The following is a 19,271-nucleotide window of genomic DNA, read 5'->3' on the forward strand; positions in this document are numbered from 1 at the left end:
CCATATGAGGTATTCTAGGAAATGTGTGTCATATTTGTGTTTGTCCATCCCCCCCCCCCCCCTTCGGATCATGTCTGTTAATTCAAAGGACAGACACACATTATCAAAGGAATAATGAAATGTGTGTTGAACAAGACCCGATATCCACACAGCATGGTTCCTGTATGAACAAATATTTGGTGCTCTAGTCAGGTGAAGGAGGAGCTTTTCTTTACCTCAGCTCGTCTTTGTGGAGTTATCAGTGGTATAAGTAAAGTTAGATAAACACGCGGTTACATAATATTCAGCAGTACCAACTAAAGATACCAAGGGGGCGCCTCAGGGCCAGAGGGCTGCTCAGATCAATCCAGATTGCTCTCAACACCAGACCTCTTTTTTAAATACTCACCTTCCTACCGCGCTACCCATTAGATGCAGCACTGATTTGTGCAGAAATGTTGCAGAATTATTATAACAATCTTCTATGAGTCGTGGCTGTACTGAACAACAGATTATATACAGCCAGCCTTTATTCTAAGCTTCATAATGGGAAGCCCAATCAGAGAGATTTTTACGTGTATTAGGAGATATATTGTTGGCAATAAATTGGCATAAAAAAATGTTTTATTTTGATGGTTTTCACACTTTTATAGCATTGTGCGACGTGTCACTCACACAATGCTAAATCTAAATTCATTATGATGCAGGCTTTACTCTTGTTCTAGTTATTTTCTATTGCTTTGCTAGGCAAAAAAAAAATATCTAAAAAGTTGTGTTTCTGTTATATCGACCATAAACACATGACACTGTAAAAGACTTGACTTTCACTTTTGTGGTTAAGTGATATTCATGTAATAACATGAATATCAATTTATCTTTTAACTGATAACCTTAGCTGAATACAAATCCTGTGTGTTTTGAAAATCTTATCTTAATACACAATAAAGGGAAGAAGTTCTAAAGATCTATTGGCCCTGAACTTTCACAAGAACCTTCATATGTGACTGAATGAATCCCACATTTAAAATGTGCGTGTTGTGTGTGTGTGTTAGTGGCAGTGGGTAATACAAAAGATAAGGGTGCAGTAAGGACAGCTTGTGATCTTCTGTCAGCAGCCAATGAAAAAGTGAATGTTAGAGGCAGATGGAAAGAACAACAAGCAAGAGTCGGCAGGGGGGCACTGGAGAAACTCAGCTTTATTGAACAAAGATAGAGAGAGGATACAGAAATCAGAGAGAACGAGAGAGAGAGAGAGAGAGAGAGAGAGCAATAGAAAATGGCTCAGTTTTGTTTTAACAGTCCAAACAACTGTGATGGAGTGCAGACAAAAATGTAAGAGGAGGCAATGGGGCTGGTGAGCTCAACAAATCTCTTGCTCATTTGAAGCTTCTCATTTTACAACACACACACACACACACACACACTGGAGTGGTCAGGCTCCATTAGGTGTGTCTCATAATCTTTGTTTTACATTTCCATTTCCTTTTGTAAATAATACAGAGCATGCTCATCGTGTGTGTGCGTTGCCCCATGGGGAAATGAACACATGTTCATCCACGGCCTCCTCAATCAAACTAAATAAAGGACAAAGGGAATAATTGTCCCCATGCAGCACACTTAATACGGGAATTTATTTGTCATAAACTGTTCAGAAGTGTCATCTCATTTTTTTCCATGTGTTTTTCAACATGTTTTATGCATAAAACTGTCATTTCGTAAACTTATTTGAACTTTTAGACGATTTAATATTGAAAAATGCTGTGGATTTATTCAAATGAATGCATACTAAAGGTTGTCTGGAGCAGTAGTCGGTACATATGCAAACTAAATGTGATTTGGCGCTAATAGGCTGTATGCAAATCCAACAGCGTGGCCGTTTTAGAAGGTGCCTCCACATAGTGTTTTAAGATCCTCGGATGTCCGCCGTAATACACCTGGGAATGGCCACAAGTTCAGCGAGTTCAAGGTGACGGCGGTCAGAAGAAGAGAGGAGCGGTGAAGGGTTAATAGTGAGATTACACACAGCAAAGCATTGAAGTTAGAGAACGAAATACACTTACTCGCGTGTGCACTCGCACATTCAGTGGTGATATGGCAGTGTCGGGCATCAGAACAATGTGTGATGCCATTATATTCAGAAATATCTCTAGATCTCTATATAGATATGGAAAATAAAAATCATAACTAAATAGAAGATAGAGTATATTTACATTCTTTACCGACACAAGAAAAACTAGATGCACGAGGCCTTATGGTGGCCGATGGCGCCGCCGCTGGGACCGCCGCTGGGCCAAACACCGGGGTGCACTGATGGGATGGGACAACGCCGTGTAAGGGGAGGATTGGATTTACCCGGAGACCTTGTGGTCTTTTTATGGCCAATGTCAGAGTGCTTTCCTCTGGATCAGCAAAGCAGTCAAACAAATGACAGCAGAGAAAGAAAGAGAAAGGATTGTTGAGGCCTTCAGGTGTTTCAATGTTAATGAAGGGTTAATAATTAGGAATAAGAAGTTTGATGTTGATGAAAACAGTGATAGGAATAAGGACAATAGATTTACTCACTGAGCCAGAAAAATGCCCAAAATCGCACTCTTTGGATCAGAAGAGTCTCTTTAATCTCTCGTGTGGATCTCGTCTTCAGCAAACATATCTGGCTCATTTAACTTGAACCTAAATCTTTCCACATCATTCAACAGAATGTGGATGCTTACCTGAAAGCTGCACACACAAAAAATAAAAATAAATGAATGCAGACTATGGGATGTTTTAATGATGCCTGAGCCACATTATTTGTAGAGCCGGTTTCAAAAGCTGGCAGTGTTTTCTGTTTCTTGGAATTGTGAAGAGAATAATAGTATCTGGCAGCTTTCTGCAATGATGATTCTCTAAATCCGTAGCGCCTGTTAAGTCTAATTAAACACAATGTTGTGTTAGCAACAGCCCGTGTTTGTTTCCTAAGTGAAAATACAGACTGTTCCTCATTAAGCTGCCGATAGCTTCTTGTGCTCTTCAGGTCAGGAGTAGTTGGTGTTAAAACTCCTACTGGGTGCCAAAAAAGTGTTCCACAGCTTCTGATTGGCTGCTGAGTAAGGAAGTATAGGAGGAAATGACCTCAGCAGTGGAATAGCTGGAGTTGATGGAGAAAATGACAGAGTGTGAGAGATGAGGAAAGAGAGAGTCCCACTATTCTAACTATAGAAATAAAAGTCTCATATGAATTCTGCTTATCTTTAAATTATCTTTGTGGAAGAATAAAGAGGCACATAAAGAAACCAAGGCAACAAGTCGACCCCCCTGAGTCTGACCAGGTCAGAGAGCCTAGAGGAGGAAGGGCGGGTCATTGAGTTTGTAGGTTGTTTATGTGTCGTTGCTCATGTTTGAGAAAGCAGGAGAGATTCTGTAAAGTGGAGACATTTTACAAACTGCCTTTTTAAAGGCAGTGATCCGGTTGAATGTTCAGACCGCAAGGCGATGTGACGGGCCATAAAGTCTTATTGATCACTGAGAGTAGTATAACCTGATTTTAGCAGTTTGCCAACAATAATCAATATTTTATTTTTATGAAACACACTGTGTCGCTGAGGAGATAATATTCAGGAGGGCAGATTCCATGTTGATGTAAAGGGGAACGAAAGCAGCGGCTTAGAGGTATCTAAAGTAACTGAGCAAAAAAAGTCAAAAGGTCAGACAACAGTGTGTGTGTGCATATGTGTGTCAGCCAATCAGAGTCCAGAGGAGGTGGAGGAAGGCAGGGCTTCGGTTAGTAGCCATCCAGAGACAGAGAAGAAGAGAGGGGTGCGGTGGGTAATAGTAAAAGGGTTGGAAGAGGGACAAGAGTCAGTCACATGAGGATGCAGCACTCGCAGCGTTTCCTCTTGTCTGTACCTGTGGTGGGGGTGAGGCCAGGTTGGGGGGCCATGTTGGCCTCAGGATTTGCAGGGGGCGAGGAGGCGCTGTCGGGCTCACGGCCATCAGATGACAGTTCCGTGCTGACGCCTTCAGATGTGATCGGCCGCCCTGACACGAGGTCGGCCGCTGTGCCGTCGATGATGGAAAGGTCGGTGACCGTCTTCTCCCTCAGCGACTTCTCGTCATCTTCATCAATGAGGACCACCTCAGCTTTCACGGCACCGTCAAAGCCGAGCAGCTGTCTGCTTTCACTCGTGTCCTCGATGTCCTGGTAGCCAAGGAACACCATGGTGACCGGGTGGTCTGCGCTGGCTTGGGGCGGTGCGCCGAGCTCGCCGCCCGGGTGGGCCGAGGTGCCAGGCTGGGTTGTGATGGGAGCAGAGGGAGGCATCATTCCCAGCTGAGTTTCTCTCTGGAGGGTGACCTGGGCTGGCGGGCTTGAAGGGATCGATGGCGGCGCGCACGAGGGCGGAGACAGATCGTCGAGCTCTGCTGGGTAGGCATGCGGGGCAGTTGGGGTGACGGTCACCTGACCTCGGCCATCTCCTCTTTGCACAACAGGTCTGGCAGCTCGTTGGACGAGTTGGTCAACCTGTGCAGAGCTCCAACCATTCTCCATGGTGGTGGTGGACACACCCCCAGAGGAAGCGACCTCATAAACCACCTTTCTGCCATCATCATAGACCTTGACGCCACGTGACGCCGCTTCTAGTGGCTTCACACGGCTGGCTGAGAGGACGCGCTGCTCGCCAGTCCGCCGGTCGTGTTGCACGTTGATCTCCATGGCAAACGTTGCTGTTAGAAGGGGCGGGGCCAGTGGAGGAGGTGGAGGGAGGAACGTGTGAGGAAGAGAACACGAAACAGATCAAACTGCAGTTTTATTAGTAAAGGACTAAGCAGGAACATACCTTAATCCTCTCTTGATCAAGCTTATGAAACAAGAAGACGCCTTAACTGAGGAAATGTCTGACGTTGATGGTATTTTGAGGCAGATATTTACAGTATAGAATCTTATCAGATGAAGTCCTTTATATTTTACTGGAGAATCTATCTGATTATTCACTTTGTTTAAAATCAACCTGCAGTTATTCGTTAAATATCAGAATTAATGAGTAAAGACCAGACCTAAAGAAGAAAGGGTGTTGAGTCAAAATAAGCAAATGAAAAGACGAGTCATCTTTTTCTAATGCTTCTATAATAATATTTAAATACTGCTGTTGATACAAAATATTATACTGAAGAAGCATTTAAAACTAAATTTGGTCCTGATAACTATCAGAAATCATGATATCAACGCAAATATTAGTAAACCTATTTTTTGTTTGGGGTCATTTTAATCAGGACACTATTTTTATATCTTGATCATAGTCTTGTAAAAAGTAAAAAAAAATACATCTCCAATTTAATTAATTCCCCAGTGTGTGGTGTCCGCGTGATTTCCGGTATGTGTTCAAGTCAAGTTTAGTGTGAGTTTGCAGTGTTTTCTTTTTAAATATATATTATGGTTGTGAAACTGACTGATATTTTGTAAAAGTGTGTCCATCCTCTATGCGTGTTTGTGAGTTTATCCCATTAATCCACCTTGGCTGCTGACCAAAACCTTCCCTTCCTCCCTCCCTCCCTCCCTCTCTCTTCTCTCCCTCCCTCACCCTCCTCTCCCTCCCTCCGTCTTACCAGGTCTTGGTACGGTGTGGTCTCCAGCGGCAGGTGAGCCAGTCCGGAGCTGCGTGGCCAACAGGAGGTGGTCCGGACCGGGTTCCGCGCAGTCAGAGACAGGGGCGGACATGCAGCCGATGGCATCTAGCGAGCGGGAGCACAGGAGAGAAAATGACACATGGTCAGAGGGATGTTAGAGGCCCGGAGGGAGCGCCAAGGGCACATGCACGCATACACATACCTCAGTGATGTGTAACCACACCCTGACACAAAAATACACACGTACAGCCCAGCACCCCCCGAGACACACCCCAGAGTGACCCTGCCCACCCCTCTTCCACACAAACACACCAACAAGCTCGCCCATCTCTGTTTCTGTGTCCACGGCAACTCGTGCACCTCTGAGGTTCACTGCTGACGCAGCAGAAGTGCGTGTGTGTGTGTGTGCGAGTGCGCATATAATTTCAGGAACAAAGCTATAGGGGCTTATGGGGCTTGCTGGTGAATAGGGGGGATAACAGCAGCGGCGACAGGCTGCAGAGTCATGGGCTTGTGTGTGTGTGTGCGCTTCAATAGTCTTGCTGAGCAGGGCTCTGTGTGCGTATGTCTGTGTTGCCGCTGTGTGTGTGCAGGTGTGTGTCTACGTGAGTTCAAGGGCGTGTTATGTCCTTCATGTGTCCTGCCTCAGCGGGACTATTATCGATACACAAACCCACACAGAAATAAAGAGAGACAATAACAACGCTGGTGCATTTTTGCTTTTCACGTCTGTTTGTGTGTGTGTGTGTGTGTGTGTGTGTGTGTGTTTGTTTGTCACTGTACCTCCATCCTGGGTCATCAGACTCTGAAAATGAAGCAGGGGGAAAATGCATTTGAGTACAAACAAAGTGACGTTTCTTTGAAGTTTTTAAAATGAGTCATTTTCATCCCCCTTTTAGTGGATGCACTAATTAGATAAATCAAAAATGTGTTATTCTACTTCATAGTTTTGAATTCTCCACGCAGCCGATGCGCGTTTCTAGACCGGCCGGGTTCTCATACCTTCTGCAGGTCTTCTATTGATCGCTCCGTCTCTTTCAAACGTTGCCGGAGATCCTGCTCCTTGGCCGATATCTGTGACTCTTCACTCTCCAGCGCTCCGATCTCAGACTCCAGCCTATAAGCATCACAATGCAGGGGAAAAATTCTCTCTTATGATGCTGGAAAAATGAAAATCATTGAACTAAATGTGCCTCAATGAATTCCCCATAAAGCGTTCAATAAGTGCACAGTTTCTCCTGAGTGTGATTACACCAACCATCCATCCATCCCTGCATCGACATCCTTTGATTGAGCCTATCCCGGCTGACGTTAGTTGAAAGTGAAAGTCAACAACTATTCTCACTCACACATTAAATTACATGTTTCGATGGTGGAAGGAAGCCAGAAAACCTGGAGGGAACCCACAGAGACACGAGAAGAGCATACAGAACAGTGCCAGGTCATCAGGTGGAATCGAACCAATGACCCACTACATCACCCCCACCCCATTGTATACTCAAGACAAGGATCAGCAAAAATAATGTGGCAATCTGGCAGAGGCCATTTCCTGGTGACAAAGCTCAACATCCTCCCTCCTGCAGTGCAATAGAGAATTGTATGCAGTCGTTTTGGTGTTTTATGTAGATGTTACCGGCTCTATTTAATGTACATTTTAATTAAAACAGTAAATTATGGCATTTCTGAACCCACACACAGAGACGCTAATAAACATTAATATATACTGATTAAGAGCAGATCCACATCTTGGAAGGAGACCGGTGGAAAACTAAGGTCTTTACAAAGTACACATTCTGCACGTACATCTACAACATTTGTGTGATTGTAAAATAATATGCTGCGTCTACTCTAACAATCGTGATTTCACAGTTTGGAGACATCAGTGCGATTCCAAAAATTGCATTTAAAAGAGGCGTATATGAAAAGTTATATGGGCACGCGCACACACACACACACGCGGACAGAGAGGGATGTAGCAACAATGGTAGGAAGCAGTCAGGGAGGAGGACCAGCGTCGCTTCCTCACTTACTGCCAGAAGTCACAACACTTCAGAACACACTCCTCTGAGACGCGAGCAACTTGTGCGTCAGTGTGTGCGAGTGTGTGCATGTTAAACAGACAGTAAGGCTCTCAACAGTGCCATTAATGGTCTTCCCTGAACACACTGTCCTCCTGTGCAATCATTCCTGAAGCAAGTGCAGGGCTTTTAGTGTGAATAGTCTGCATTCAACTGTCGAGATGTATCGACAGCTAAGATCGAAGAAATTAAGATGGATTTGTTGATGCGATCAAAGTGACTGATTGTGTGTTCAGCACTTGCCTTGGCGCCGACCGTTGAGGCTTGACTGAACAAATCCCAACAGTTCACACTTACTAGTGCTGCCACTTTCCACTTATAGGTTCATCAATAATGACGATAGTCGAATTTCATTGACACCAGCATCTATTTTTTTCCCAGGAGACACACACAGCAGAGCAGAAGTTGGTGTATTTGGTTCGTGCTGCAATGATGATGCGTGAGACAAATCTGTTGTGTGTCTCTGCTCTTTATAATCACTCAATAATAAAAAAAAAAAAAAGGTTTCCTGTAAATCTGCCCAGTCAGCACAGCCCAGCGTTATTTGAAATGAGATGATTCGGGGTTGTGTGTTCAAAAACAGCAGCCCATTGTCTATTGATGTGGAAACAAATAGAGGAACATCCACGGAAGTCTATTTTAACATCAGCTAGCATCTTATCAGAGGGTATTGTCCATTATGAGGCAGCACATCGAGGCCTTGGTGAACTGTACCGTGGCCGTTTGAATATTGTCTGTGGAGTCTGGTGCACGTTACAGTTGCGATGCATATGATGCATGTCGTTGCAGCAACGTCCTGTTTTCTCAAGCAGCTTTGAATCATTTTCTCCAGCGTCATGCTTTGACCCATTGCTGATAGTATTTTGAGGGGCTTCAGAAGCAGTCGACAGTTGTTATTTATAAATGCAGTAATGCTGGATTGTATGTCTATATTTAACTCAGCCTTGCTGGTATGAGAAACAATCCGACAGTCTTGAATTGAGTTGCAAGGACTGCACTGCAAAGTATTTATGTCATACCTGGCGTGCTAAATATATCCAAGTATCTTTTTTCTTTTTTAGGATTTTTGAGCATCAAGTAATGGAAGTAAAATCATTCATGTGGTTTGAACCTCCATCTCAAGTTCAACTTTGGTGAACTCTGACACACAAACATCATGCAGAGATCATCCATCCATCCACGTTTCCACTTCGCAGCATGCTACGGGTGAGAGGCGGGGATACACCCCAAATGTGTCGCCAGCGCATCGCGGGGCCACACAGACACGGGGAGAACATACAAACTCCGCATGCATGTCTAACTGCATGTCTGTAGCACAAAAGAGAAAAAGAAAAGAAAAGGGATGAAGGATTGGAGCATGTTTCAATCTATGTTGTTCCAATCTGCGACTCCAGGGCAAAGAGAAGCACGCTGGCCATTCTTGTGTCTGCTGCCCTCTTGTGATCAAACCAAAACAAGGTTCATCTGATTCCGAACACCGTCATTCCCATGGTGAGATTACCTCCGGGTTCGGGTTCCTCTTGAAATAAACTAAATTAATCCTGGGAAGTTTTTCCTGAGAAAAAGTTCAATCACAAACAGATCACATTTGATCACAAACAGATAGGAGGTGTGTTTTCGGGGGAATGAAATATTTCATGATTTAAATCTAGAAATATTTCAGGAAGACACACAAAAATACCAAACAAGTATGCATATGCAATATAATATGTCTAGCTAAGTAGAATCTGTTGCGTTTTCACTTGAATGGTTTCTGCATGTGTGTATCTGTTTGTGGACTAATAAGGTTACGACCTTGGGCCATCCCTCCCCTCCTCCCCTCTACTCGTTCCCCCTCCTGTCCTCTGGCGGTGTTTCTATCAATCCTGAAACAGAGCGCTGATGTCACCGTCCTGTCCTCTCAACTCACCACAGGCCGGTTGCCCGGGTGGGCAGAAACTGTTTTCCACATCATACGGGGGGAGGAAGAGCAGACATCTGGTTTGTGTGTGTGTGACAGGCAGGCTGTCAGCAATGGAGGCAGGCAGAAGAAGAGGACATTCGACCACATTGTGTATTTTTAAACGTGATTTTACTCGTTTTCTGCCACTGCAATAAAGTTGTTTTTCTCACTGCATTTCTTATTTTTGAGTTTGTCTTGCGGATATTTAAACAAGATTTGCTCGGAGCTTGAAATAACTGATTGGCCGAGATAAGCCATTTCATTCATGGCCGGCAGACACATTTTCCAAGCAGTCCCTAAAGATTCTCAACACTGTCCTCTCAGGTTCCCTGTCACTTGTCAAAGTAAATTAATTAAATGAAATGTACTTCAGTAGTTATTCGGCAGCCTATATAAACTGTTATAAACACTAAAAGCAGTGTCTGGTGAAGCCTGGGACTCTGAGGCCTGTAAAAGATGAGCCATGTTTAAACCATATTTGTTCTGAGAAAGGCTTCAAACTATGAGGCTGTATAAACATAAATAAATCAGACATGTACAGATTTGGGAATTTACATAATTTTTCTTTCAGCTAAATATCACAATAATGATAAATTAAGCTGCCCAAGCTCTAACAGCAGGAACCCAATGGACATTCATTCCACTGGTAATAAATTTAATATATAAGGTTTAATAGGGTTAAATTATAAAAACGCTACACAAGGTTAAAGGTCAGCTCACAAACACTGAAATGTCTCAAAGGAGTGTTAAGACATTTATGTTTTCTGCTGGAAGGCTGCGATGGAGCACTTCCTGATTTCTCTCTATACATGACTTAGTTTACGTGATATTTGCTTTGACGTGAAGATACTGTAGATGCTGAATGTTAAATATTTCTGTTCTGTTCTGGAGAGGTGAAACACGAGCCGAGACATTATTGTAAACAGGCAATGTATTTCAGGACAGAAGAAAAGTGTTGGATGGGCTTTTTATTTACAACACATGACCGATGTGAATAATGGTTGCGTGCTCCACTCTTAAATCCAGTCTGTCTGGACCACGTCACACACTGAGAGCAGTTCAAAATGTGCATCTGCAGTTAAAATAATATATCAGATACTGACAAGCTCAGAAATAAGGACAAGGCCTGTGATACACACGACACTGCTGAACAACTAGATGACATCAAAAATCTGTGGCCTGTTTAAAATGATCTTGTGCTTGGTTATGTTAAAACAACAGATTTAGTAGATAAGACTCCGTTCAACGCAAGATAAATAAGTTGCAGCAGCAGGATTCTGCACGGAGGGGGGTTCATTGTCTTAGCAGTGATCGGGTGAAAGAGAAAAATCACCGTGTGAATTCTGTAAAGATGTGAGACTCATAAAAATAAAGGGATGCATAATAACTTTTTCCCATTTGCATTTGTTAGCTTCCGTTGTAAGAATTTGACTTGACTCTTGTATAGCTAAGCAAAGGGAAAACATTTGAAGAAGTACCGGTAGTTGATTTCAGCGATTAAAACTCTTGGAAAAACAGCAAAACCCAGAAATAACCAGCAGCAACATGATGGCAATCCAATCAAGCAAGAGAGACACACTGACATCTGTTAAAGAGGGTAAGGAGAAGCCAGACCGCCACTGTCTCACATACTCAAACACATTTAGGTTGATTTTCATTCCCTTCAGTTTCATCATCCAAGTGCTTTTAAACCTCACAATTGTGAGTCCCACAATATAATACAACCGCCACAACTTTGCCTTACGCTAAAAGGCTGCATGAAAACAAGATGCTTTGTCTAATGGAGACCATTGATCTATTCCTTTAATGCAATTAAGTGGAAAGTATATGAACAAATCACACATTTGGATTTAGAATAGTTAATTAAATCAGAGTAACTGAAGATTAAGCATATCCTATTTATTATTTCGTAGTATTGCAGAATGATGCACAGCGATATGCTGAAAACAGCAAATGGTTCCTCTGGACTACAAACTAGCAGATCTAAAATACTGCACAACGTGGCTTTAAAAAAAAAATGAACAAAAAACCTCAACCTAAATTCTCCTAATGGATCCTTTAAGAAGAGAAAGTCGTGCTCTGTCAGTAGCAGAAAACGACACAGCTCACATCTGCACGATGCCGCATGTGCAACAGGAAACAAGCCGGAATCTAAAAGTAGCAGGTTGTGGGTTCGAGTCTGGGTCCACTGCTGCCGGGTCACTCTCTCTGTTTACTTAGCCCGTCTTTGTAATGATAGGGATATCTGTGCAGTCGCCGCCGCACTCTCCCATCTCCTGTCTGTTCATCCTACAGGCAAAAATAAGTGACGTCTGCACACAATGGCTGCCGTTTATCCATGGCGACTTTTGTGTGTATCTCATGTCGTCTCTTCCACCAATGGCCAGGTGTGTGAACGAAACGGGCTGCATAAAGGTGGCAGTGTCCCTTTATGAAACTCAATGAGCAGCACTTATGACATCACACAAAGACGCTGCTGTTGCCCTTATGTCCTTGTGTTGTGATTTTCATTATGCATTTCCCATTGGATCTGCATAATTGTGTGGCTATTCGGAAGGACTGCTTGTTCTTTTAAGCTTCAGAGCAGCTCAGACATGCGCTCAAAAGATGAATGCGGCTGTTCCTCCTCCTCCTCTCTCTTTTTTTTGTATGTATGAAATGATTCAAAGCGTTTGTGTTATTAGTCCAGCAGCTTTTAAAGCGGGACGGACACAGCTGGGCTTCTTGTCCTTTTGGTTTCAAGACGGTGGAGATTATTTAGAAATGCTTATGGATGGAGGTTTCATGGAGATCCAAGTGTGTTTCTACTCATAGCTGCACACACACACACACACGTGTTGCAGAGTCACAATCTCATCCTGACTGCCCACCTCTGTCCCTATCAGTGGTGGGAAAACTCTGGTTGCCTGGTGAGGGCTTATTCTGGGATAGTGTCCCACAGTGTAAATATAGATGCCACACCCTCTGCCTGACACTCACACACATGCACACACAAACACACAGTGTCTCTTAAAAGTGTAAAAATAAATATCTCCTGCCATGACAGCTTGGCATCACACATTCAGTGTATTTTATTTTTAGATTTATTTTCTGTCAAGGTCAACGTTTTACAACTAAAACCTCTGTTGAAACTCCCAAGCGGCTTTACATGTGAGATAAAACTCCTAACAACTGAGCAACCTTTTAAAGGAATTCCCGGACAGATCCGGGATCTGCATCCGTAGCATTGCTAACATACGAGCTAAGAAGCAAGAAACATTCTGCTTTTATTCTTTTCTTTAAGATGATTACTGATATATATCTTTACTTGAAGGGATTGTTTTTAATCACGACGGATCCAGAATTTCGTAGGTTCGTTTCTGCAGAGCTCATTATGTGGAGACACACGATCTGGGACAGTAAGACGTTCGGCACGACAACAACCAGCTGTGGCCGATTGGGTTCTAAATGTGGTCATGCAAAACTGAACTTTTAATTTACAGCACTGTGATTTCAAAAGACAGAAAGTATTCATCCTGGCAGTACCATTTCTGTTTTTCTTCTTCCTGTCTGTTGCTGTATTGAAGAACTAGAAAAAGAAAAAGATGGATTTGGCTACTCTTGACTGCTGGAAAGTGGAGCCACACTAAAAACACATGCCAGCAAATTACAGTAGAGAATGATCAATGTGTTTCCCATTTATTTTACAAATCACTGCACTGATGTTTCCAACAGAGAGCCAAACAGCAGGGCTCAATGGAGCGGTTCACACAGAGTGGATCCACAATTACAAATGCACTTTGTACTTGCACAATGAGCTCGCTTTGACCATTCACGGCTGTCCTGCTTTACCAGAGTAAACGCTTGTGATGTCGATGTTATTTCAGCGCTGGCGATAAGCTACAGCAGCGGCTGTAACAGAGGCCCTTTCATGACGGATGAGGAGGTGGAGTCCAAGAATGAGCCAGAGCTTCTACACAGGCCAGACCTTCTGATCTGAAGTAATACATCAGTAAATAAAACGCTGCATGCCGACCGCTTCAAGCTGCTTCCACTCCATTATCCTTACCTAAAGCTGTATTTTTATTTGCTGCAGTCGCGCGTGTCATATTTTCCCCCTGCTCTTTGCAACTCGGTGCCAACCGTTTCCACTGCTTAAAGGTTGAACTCTAAACACGCCCATTTCTTTTTTGCCCCCTTCACCATTCATTTACCAGAGCTTTTATAACATGCCATGGGTGTTTTCCCACGCTACAGTGAATGCATCATTCAGAGTCTGGAAAACACAATTTTCCAGCACATGAATATGTGATGAAACGCAACACAAACAGAAATGGTTGCTGCAGACGTGTAAAGACGTTGCGCCGTCTTTTGTCTGTCAAAGCTGTTAAACTATGTTTGTCCTGCATCAAATGAAGACAATCAACATCTCACAGCCTGCAAATGGAAAACACACATTGTACCGTCCCGCAGCAGTGAACGATGGGTCAGGAAACTCCTCAGAGACACGAATGCAGGAAGTGCCCACGGAATCACATCACTCTCTCTTTTCAAACATTTTAATATCTCATTCTCTTCTTCTGGCAAAAGGCCCAGTTTTCACTCGTCTCTATTCCATCTTCCTGTCCCTGCTTTCAGAATACTTTCTGTAATGCCCTTTCTTGGAGAATTTATTTAGTATGTGCCGAATCACGTGACCTTTGTTTCCACACAATGATGCCCTGTAGAATCCATCCATACATCCATCCATCCAACTGAACTGCGTATCCTTTAAAACTTTAAAGGACTTGAACCCATCCTGGACATGTTGCCAGTTCATCCCGGGGCCGGCACACAGAGACAATTTAGAGTCATCAAGTTTCTTATACTGTAATCCAGACAGAAAGGCCCCATCAGGCATGGATTAAAACCCAGAACCTTCTCACTGTCTTTGCAAACCACTGGATCATTATGCTGCCAGAGCCACACATAGCAACACCAAACTATCATTCTACACTGGGACCTTGCTTTAATGCTTCACAGACAGCTAATGTGATTAAAGGATCGGCGTCCTAATCGGATCTTTGCAACTCAAAGTTTGCTTTAGCGCTTTATTGGAAGTGTCCCCCGCATTCTGTCAGGGATGTTGCCTTGCTGCCGCTTCCCCAGTTGGAATAAGACGTGACTGCGAGCGGTGAAGAACGAACCGAGGAGCAAACTGAAGAAAAGCAGATGTTCTCTAACAAACACATGTCAAGTTCGGCATGTCAGATCCAATCAGCGGCGCCGAAGTGGCCCCCTGTGAAGGTGCCGCTGTGTTTTAGCGTACCTGCGTGTCAGGTCTTCGAGCCTCCGCCCCTGCTCTTCATCCAGTTCCAGCTGTTTCCGCCGTGCCTCCCCTTCCTCTGCGCCCATTCCCTGGAGAAGCCATCGCTCACGCATGGCTTTGGACTGAAGAGGGGACATGGAGACAGAGAGGTTTTAGAAGGCGGTGCATATTCTGGTAGCCATGCTCAATCATGTGTTAGACTTGCCTTTCCCCATGCTTTACAAATGTTCAATGGATCAAGGTCTCACATCAAACCAGAATCAGAGGAAGTAAATGAACCGGGCGCGTTTTAAAGAATCTTTGACAGATGAACACCATCTCATCTCTGGAGCAGCCGTCGGACAGAACCGACAGACATCACTGTTTCAATGCAACAACAGGGTGGAGCACTCCGCTTCACCTTTGAGTGTCTACTGTCAAACCGTTGCTCGGCTGTCGGTCGAAGAGCCGACAATTAACAGGACGCTCGTCTCTGAAAACATAGCACATAAAGAGCTCTCCAGAAACGAGCCCAAAGCATTTTATCACCTGCTGTCAGAATGTGGCAGCAGGGCTATTTGTGTGTGTGTGTGTGTGTGTGTGTGTGGCATGCTCAAACACGCTGAAAAACCTTCAGACATCTTCCGCTTTACAGAGGGATCTTGTTCCCCGTCTCGTATTCTCTCTTTTGTAAATTCCGTGACTGCACTTTGCTGATTTTGTCTGATACTAAATAAAGATCAGATCAATATCCTGCATGCTTTAATAGAGAAACCGTCACGTATACCTACAATACAACGTTGGCCTGTAGAGGCCCTCAACAGTTGACCTCTGCACAGATTACACATAAATAAGGTTTTCTGGACATGGAAACATCCGGCTCTCTCCACTCTCTCACGCTGTTTAAGAGACTTTCCACTTCCTCTTGAGCTTTCACACACAACTGCTTTGAGTTGAATAAAAAAAAAAAAATAAGAACGTTTGGAGCGGTTTGACTTACTTGCATCAAATTGGCAAAATGCATAACTGCCAGAAAGGAAATCGACTCTACAGCCATGACGTCGGCCCGCAGGACGGACCACTGGGTGTTTACAGCGTCCCAGACTCGGATCAACGCCTCCATTCTGAGACGCCTGAATTGTGCAGCTTAGACGTCCTTATCAAATCTTGAGCCTCCATTTCCTCTCCCAGGCCACTCTGTCTCTGGAGGACAGTAACAAAGCTGGCTTCATGCTGCCTGACCGTGCGGCACTCGGCAGGATAAACCATTAAATGCCGATAACATCTGGAGTTCTGGTCTTCTGGTGTTTAATGCAACCGATCTGACCAGAGCTGTAAATGTGTCCGCAGGGTTCTTCTGATTCCTCGTTTATCTGTTCATCTGAACATCTTTCTGCGAGAGAACATTTAGATGCTATCTGTAGCTTTTACAGCTTCAAATTGACACAAACTGAGGAGGAGGGGATTTCCAGCAGCTGTTCAGGTGGTGCTTCAGTTTTAGTTCACCTGTGGTTACATCACTTCCTGTGCGTCCAGAATGAACGACCCAGTAGGACAGACATAGTGTTCTAGGGGTTCCCAGTTTAAATCAGGCTGTTAAATCCCTCTCTCTACCCTCATTCCCAGTAAAATGACCAAAAATAAATAAATAAAATAATAATAAAAGAGTAAATGGAAATGTTTCTGTGGATATTGGTTTACTGATATGCAAAAAAGTCAAGTGTAGTAAAAATATATAAAGGCAGTAGCCAGTAGTTAAATATGATATATTTGCAGTGACAAATCTGGATTGTGTTATCAAACCCGGTCACAACAACTTCATTATTATTATAATAAGCTGAACGTATTGCTTTAATGACCAAACAACGCGCACATGGCTTCAATCGATGGTCCTCCTCGCTCAGCGTTTCAACAGGAGGGTATAAAATACTGCATGCAGGAAGTAAACTTATGGAATCATTGCTCCTGACTGTAAAAGCTCTAGTTAAAGACAGGGATAGGTTTTTGGAGCAGATATTAAAACCGTCTAAAATATATATATATATATTTTAATAAAAGGTAACGCCCGCCCGCCCTGCACGTGTGAAGCAGGTTTCCAAAAAATACCTCTCAGTCATTAAAATGAGTGCATTCTTGTCATTTAATGACGAAACAGAAATCAGCATCCTAAATAAGTTAAATAAGAACGGATTTTAAAAGATTTCACAATAAAAATGCATCGTCTGCCTGCATCTGTTGCATCTTAAGCTGCCAGGACCGGTAGGGAGTGTTTTTTTAAGGATCTGATTGAGGTTCAGGGAGTCATTTTTCATTGTTTGAAAGGTTCAAGAACTTCAAACGATTTGACACTCTTCAAAGTATCATTCTTCTTCTTCATAGTCCAACCTGGCAACTGTTTACGCTGCCTCTGTTTATGCAGCACTTACGATCTCAATGGCAAATCAGTGTTTACTTGGAGTGGAATCTTGGGTTAACCAGCAGGAGCTGGCAGTAATCATTAAGGGATGTGTTTAAGAGTGTTTTTCTGCTTTATGCTGCACTTGGCCAAAACAAACTGAAACAGGAGAACATCGGGAATTAGAAGAGCGGACGGCGTGACACAATAATTCATGCACACGTGTAATGAAACAAAGGAAGTACGGCACAGGTTGAAGCTATGAACGCTGTTTCCTCGAGGATCAAGGTGACAACTATGTGATCGAGAGACGAACGGGGATCACACTGCTCTCATTCTGATCTCACCCCAGACTCTGCTTACCCTGACCCTGAACCAATTCTTCACCTCCAATCGCTCGCATGCATTAATTATCCCTCCGTTTTGCAATGCTGTCCTAGCTGTAGACCTAACAGCAATATGCAGCATGTGGAGGTTCGTGTGTGCCAGGATGTGACATATTGCAGCAGCTCTGAGTCTTCATTATTAGCCGAGTGAGGAACTGGCAACTTGTTGACAGCACTAAGATTCCAATGCTCGGCTGTAATGGACCTGCTGCAACGTGACCAGAGGCATCAAAGACATCTTTTACATACTGTATATATTGTAAGACAAACCGACCTTGAGGTGCTGCAGTTTCAGCACCAGGTCATCGAGCTGGCTTCTTTTATCCTCAATTGCAGTTTGCCGCTTCCGCTTCTCCTGCAAGACAAAAATAGAAAACATGAAAATTAAAACAAGGTTTTAAAATGATTTATTGTTCTTCATTTATCATGAGGCTTAATAAATTTTTATTTTTATTTTATTTGATAAAAAGTGAAAGATTTAATGTTGATCAAGACTCAGTCCTTAATAAAGGCAGTGAAGGTGTTCAAACATTCAGTTTGACTTTGAAGGTGAGCAGTTATTTACTGGTTGTTGTTTTTTGCACATTATACTGTCTAAATCAATTTGAATAACAATAATAATAGATGCTAATACTGAAATTGCATTATAAGGCTATGAAGAACTAGAAAAAGCATTCAGAGAGCACAGACCTCCGCCAAGCACCTCAATCCCCCTATATTGTGATTTACATCAAAAAGTATTGCCCTACATGTATTATTTTATCTCTAAGAAGCCACTGATCATCAACACAGTCAGTTCTGAGGCAGATGCACAAGATTTTGTGACACTGATTCATTTTCTCACCAACATGTGAAAATGAGTCAGCCTCATGCTTTATGGTGTTGAATAAAGACCTGCTGTTGCACAACATCGTGCTGTCAAAGGGAAGCTGATCTTTGAACCCGCGGATATAAAATGTCATCACTTCCTCATTTCATCCCATTAGACATGTTGAAAGTTCATGAGAAAGGGATGAACACGGATAACCTGAAAACGACCACAAGCTTAACTAAAGACTTCACCTCCGTTCTGTTTAACGTTTCATTTCAGAGAGACTGGGAGAAAGATGATCCGTGGGTGTAAAGAGGGGAGGTATTAGAGGGGTCGGAGGTCAGGGCTTATCGAGGAGTGTGTGTGGGGGGGGGGGGGCTGTAAATGGGAGCGATTAGTCCTTGAAGCCACGAAAGTCCTGAGGTCAGGAGAATGATGTTTACGTTTACGGTAGGTGGAGGTGAGCCGGGATGATGATTGGAGACTCGCCTGGGTGGACAGTGAGTGGGAGGGGGGGGGGGGGGGGGGGGGATACTGAGCAGAATGAGGTGATGTGGAGTCAATATATACATGGGAATATAAACAAAAACAGAAGCCAGTCCCACTCTGTTTGGGGCTGAAGGTCATGAGACACTGCAGCATGTGACTTTATCTCTCTCAGTGGGAGCAGAACCAATGTTTCTGAAACATTTCCTGTTGGCTAATTATAAGCTTCAGGGGGAAAAACCCAGAATGTGAAATGAGTCAAGACCATAAAGTGCAGCATCATATATGCTTGGGACCTGAGTGGCACAGATTGAACATTTATTG

The 19,271-nt window shown here is 43.5% G+C and overlaps 1 protein-coding gene across 1 annotated transcript in view; it reads right to left on the bottom strand.

Moving 5' to 3' along the window:
• Positions 1 to 19,271, bottom strand: part of palm2akap2 (PALM2 and AKAP2 fusion) — a 55,230-nt gene that overhangs the window by 23,832 nt on the left and 12,127 nt on the right. Inside the window, exons 2-7 of the mRNA XM_068752578.1 lie at positions 17,925 to 18,005; positions 14,891 to 15,012; positions 6,586 to 6,700; positions 6,367 to 6,388; positions 5,563 to 5,688; positions 3,865 to 4,683 (exon numbers count right to left, since the gene is read on the bottom strand). Of these exons, the coding sequence (XP_068608679.1) occupies positions 3,865 to 4,683; positions 5,563 to 5,688; positions 6,367 to 6,388; positions 6,586 to 6,700; positions 14,891 to 15,012; positions 17,925 to 18,005 (1,285 nt within the window). The remainder of the gene's footprint in view (positions 1 to 3,864; positions 4,684 to 5,562; positions 5,689 to 6,366; positions 6,389 to 6,585; positions 6,701 to 14,890; positions 15,013 to 17,924; positions 18,006 to 19,271) is intronic.

Source organism: Brachionichthys hirsutus, chromosome 19, assembly GCF_040956055.1.
Source record: "Brachionichthys hirsutus isolate HB-005 chromosome 19, CSIRO-AGI_Bhir_v1, whole genome shotgun sequence".
NCBI classification, from domain to species: Eukaryota; Metazoa; Chordata; class Actinopteri; order Lophiiformes; family Brachionichthyidae; genus Brachionichthys; species Brachionichthys hirsutus.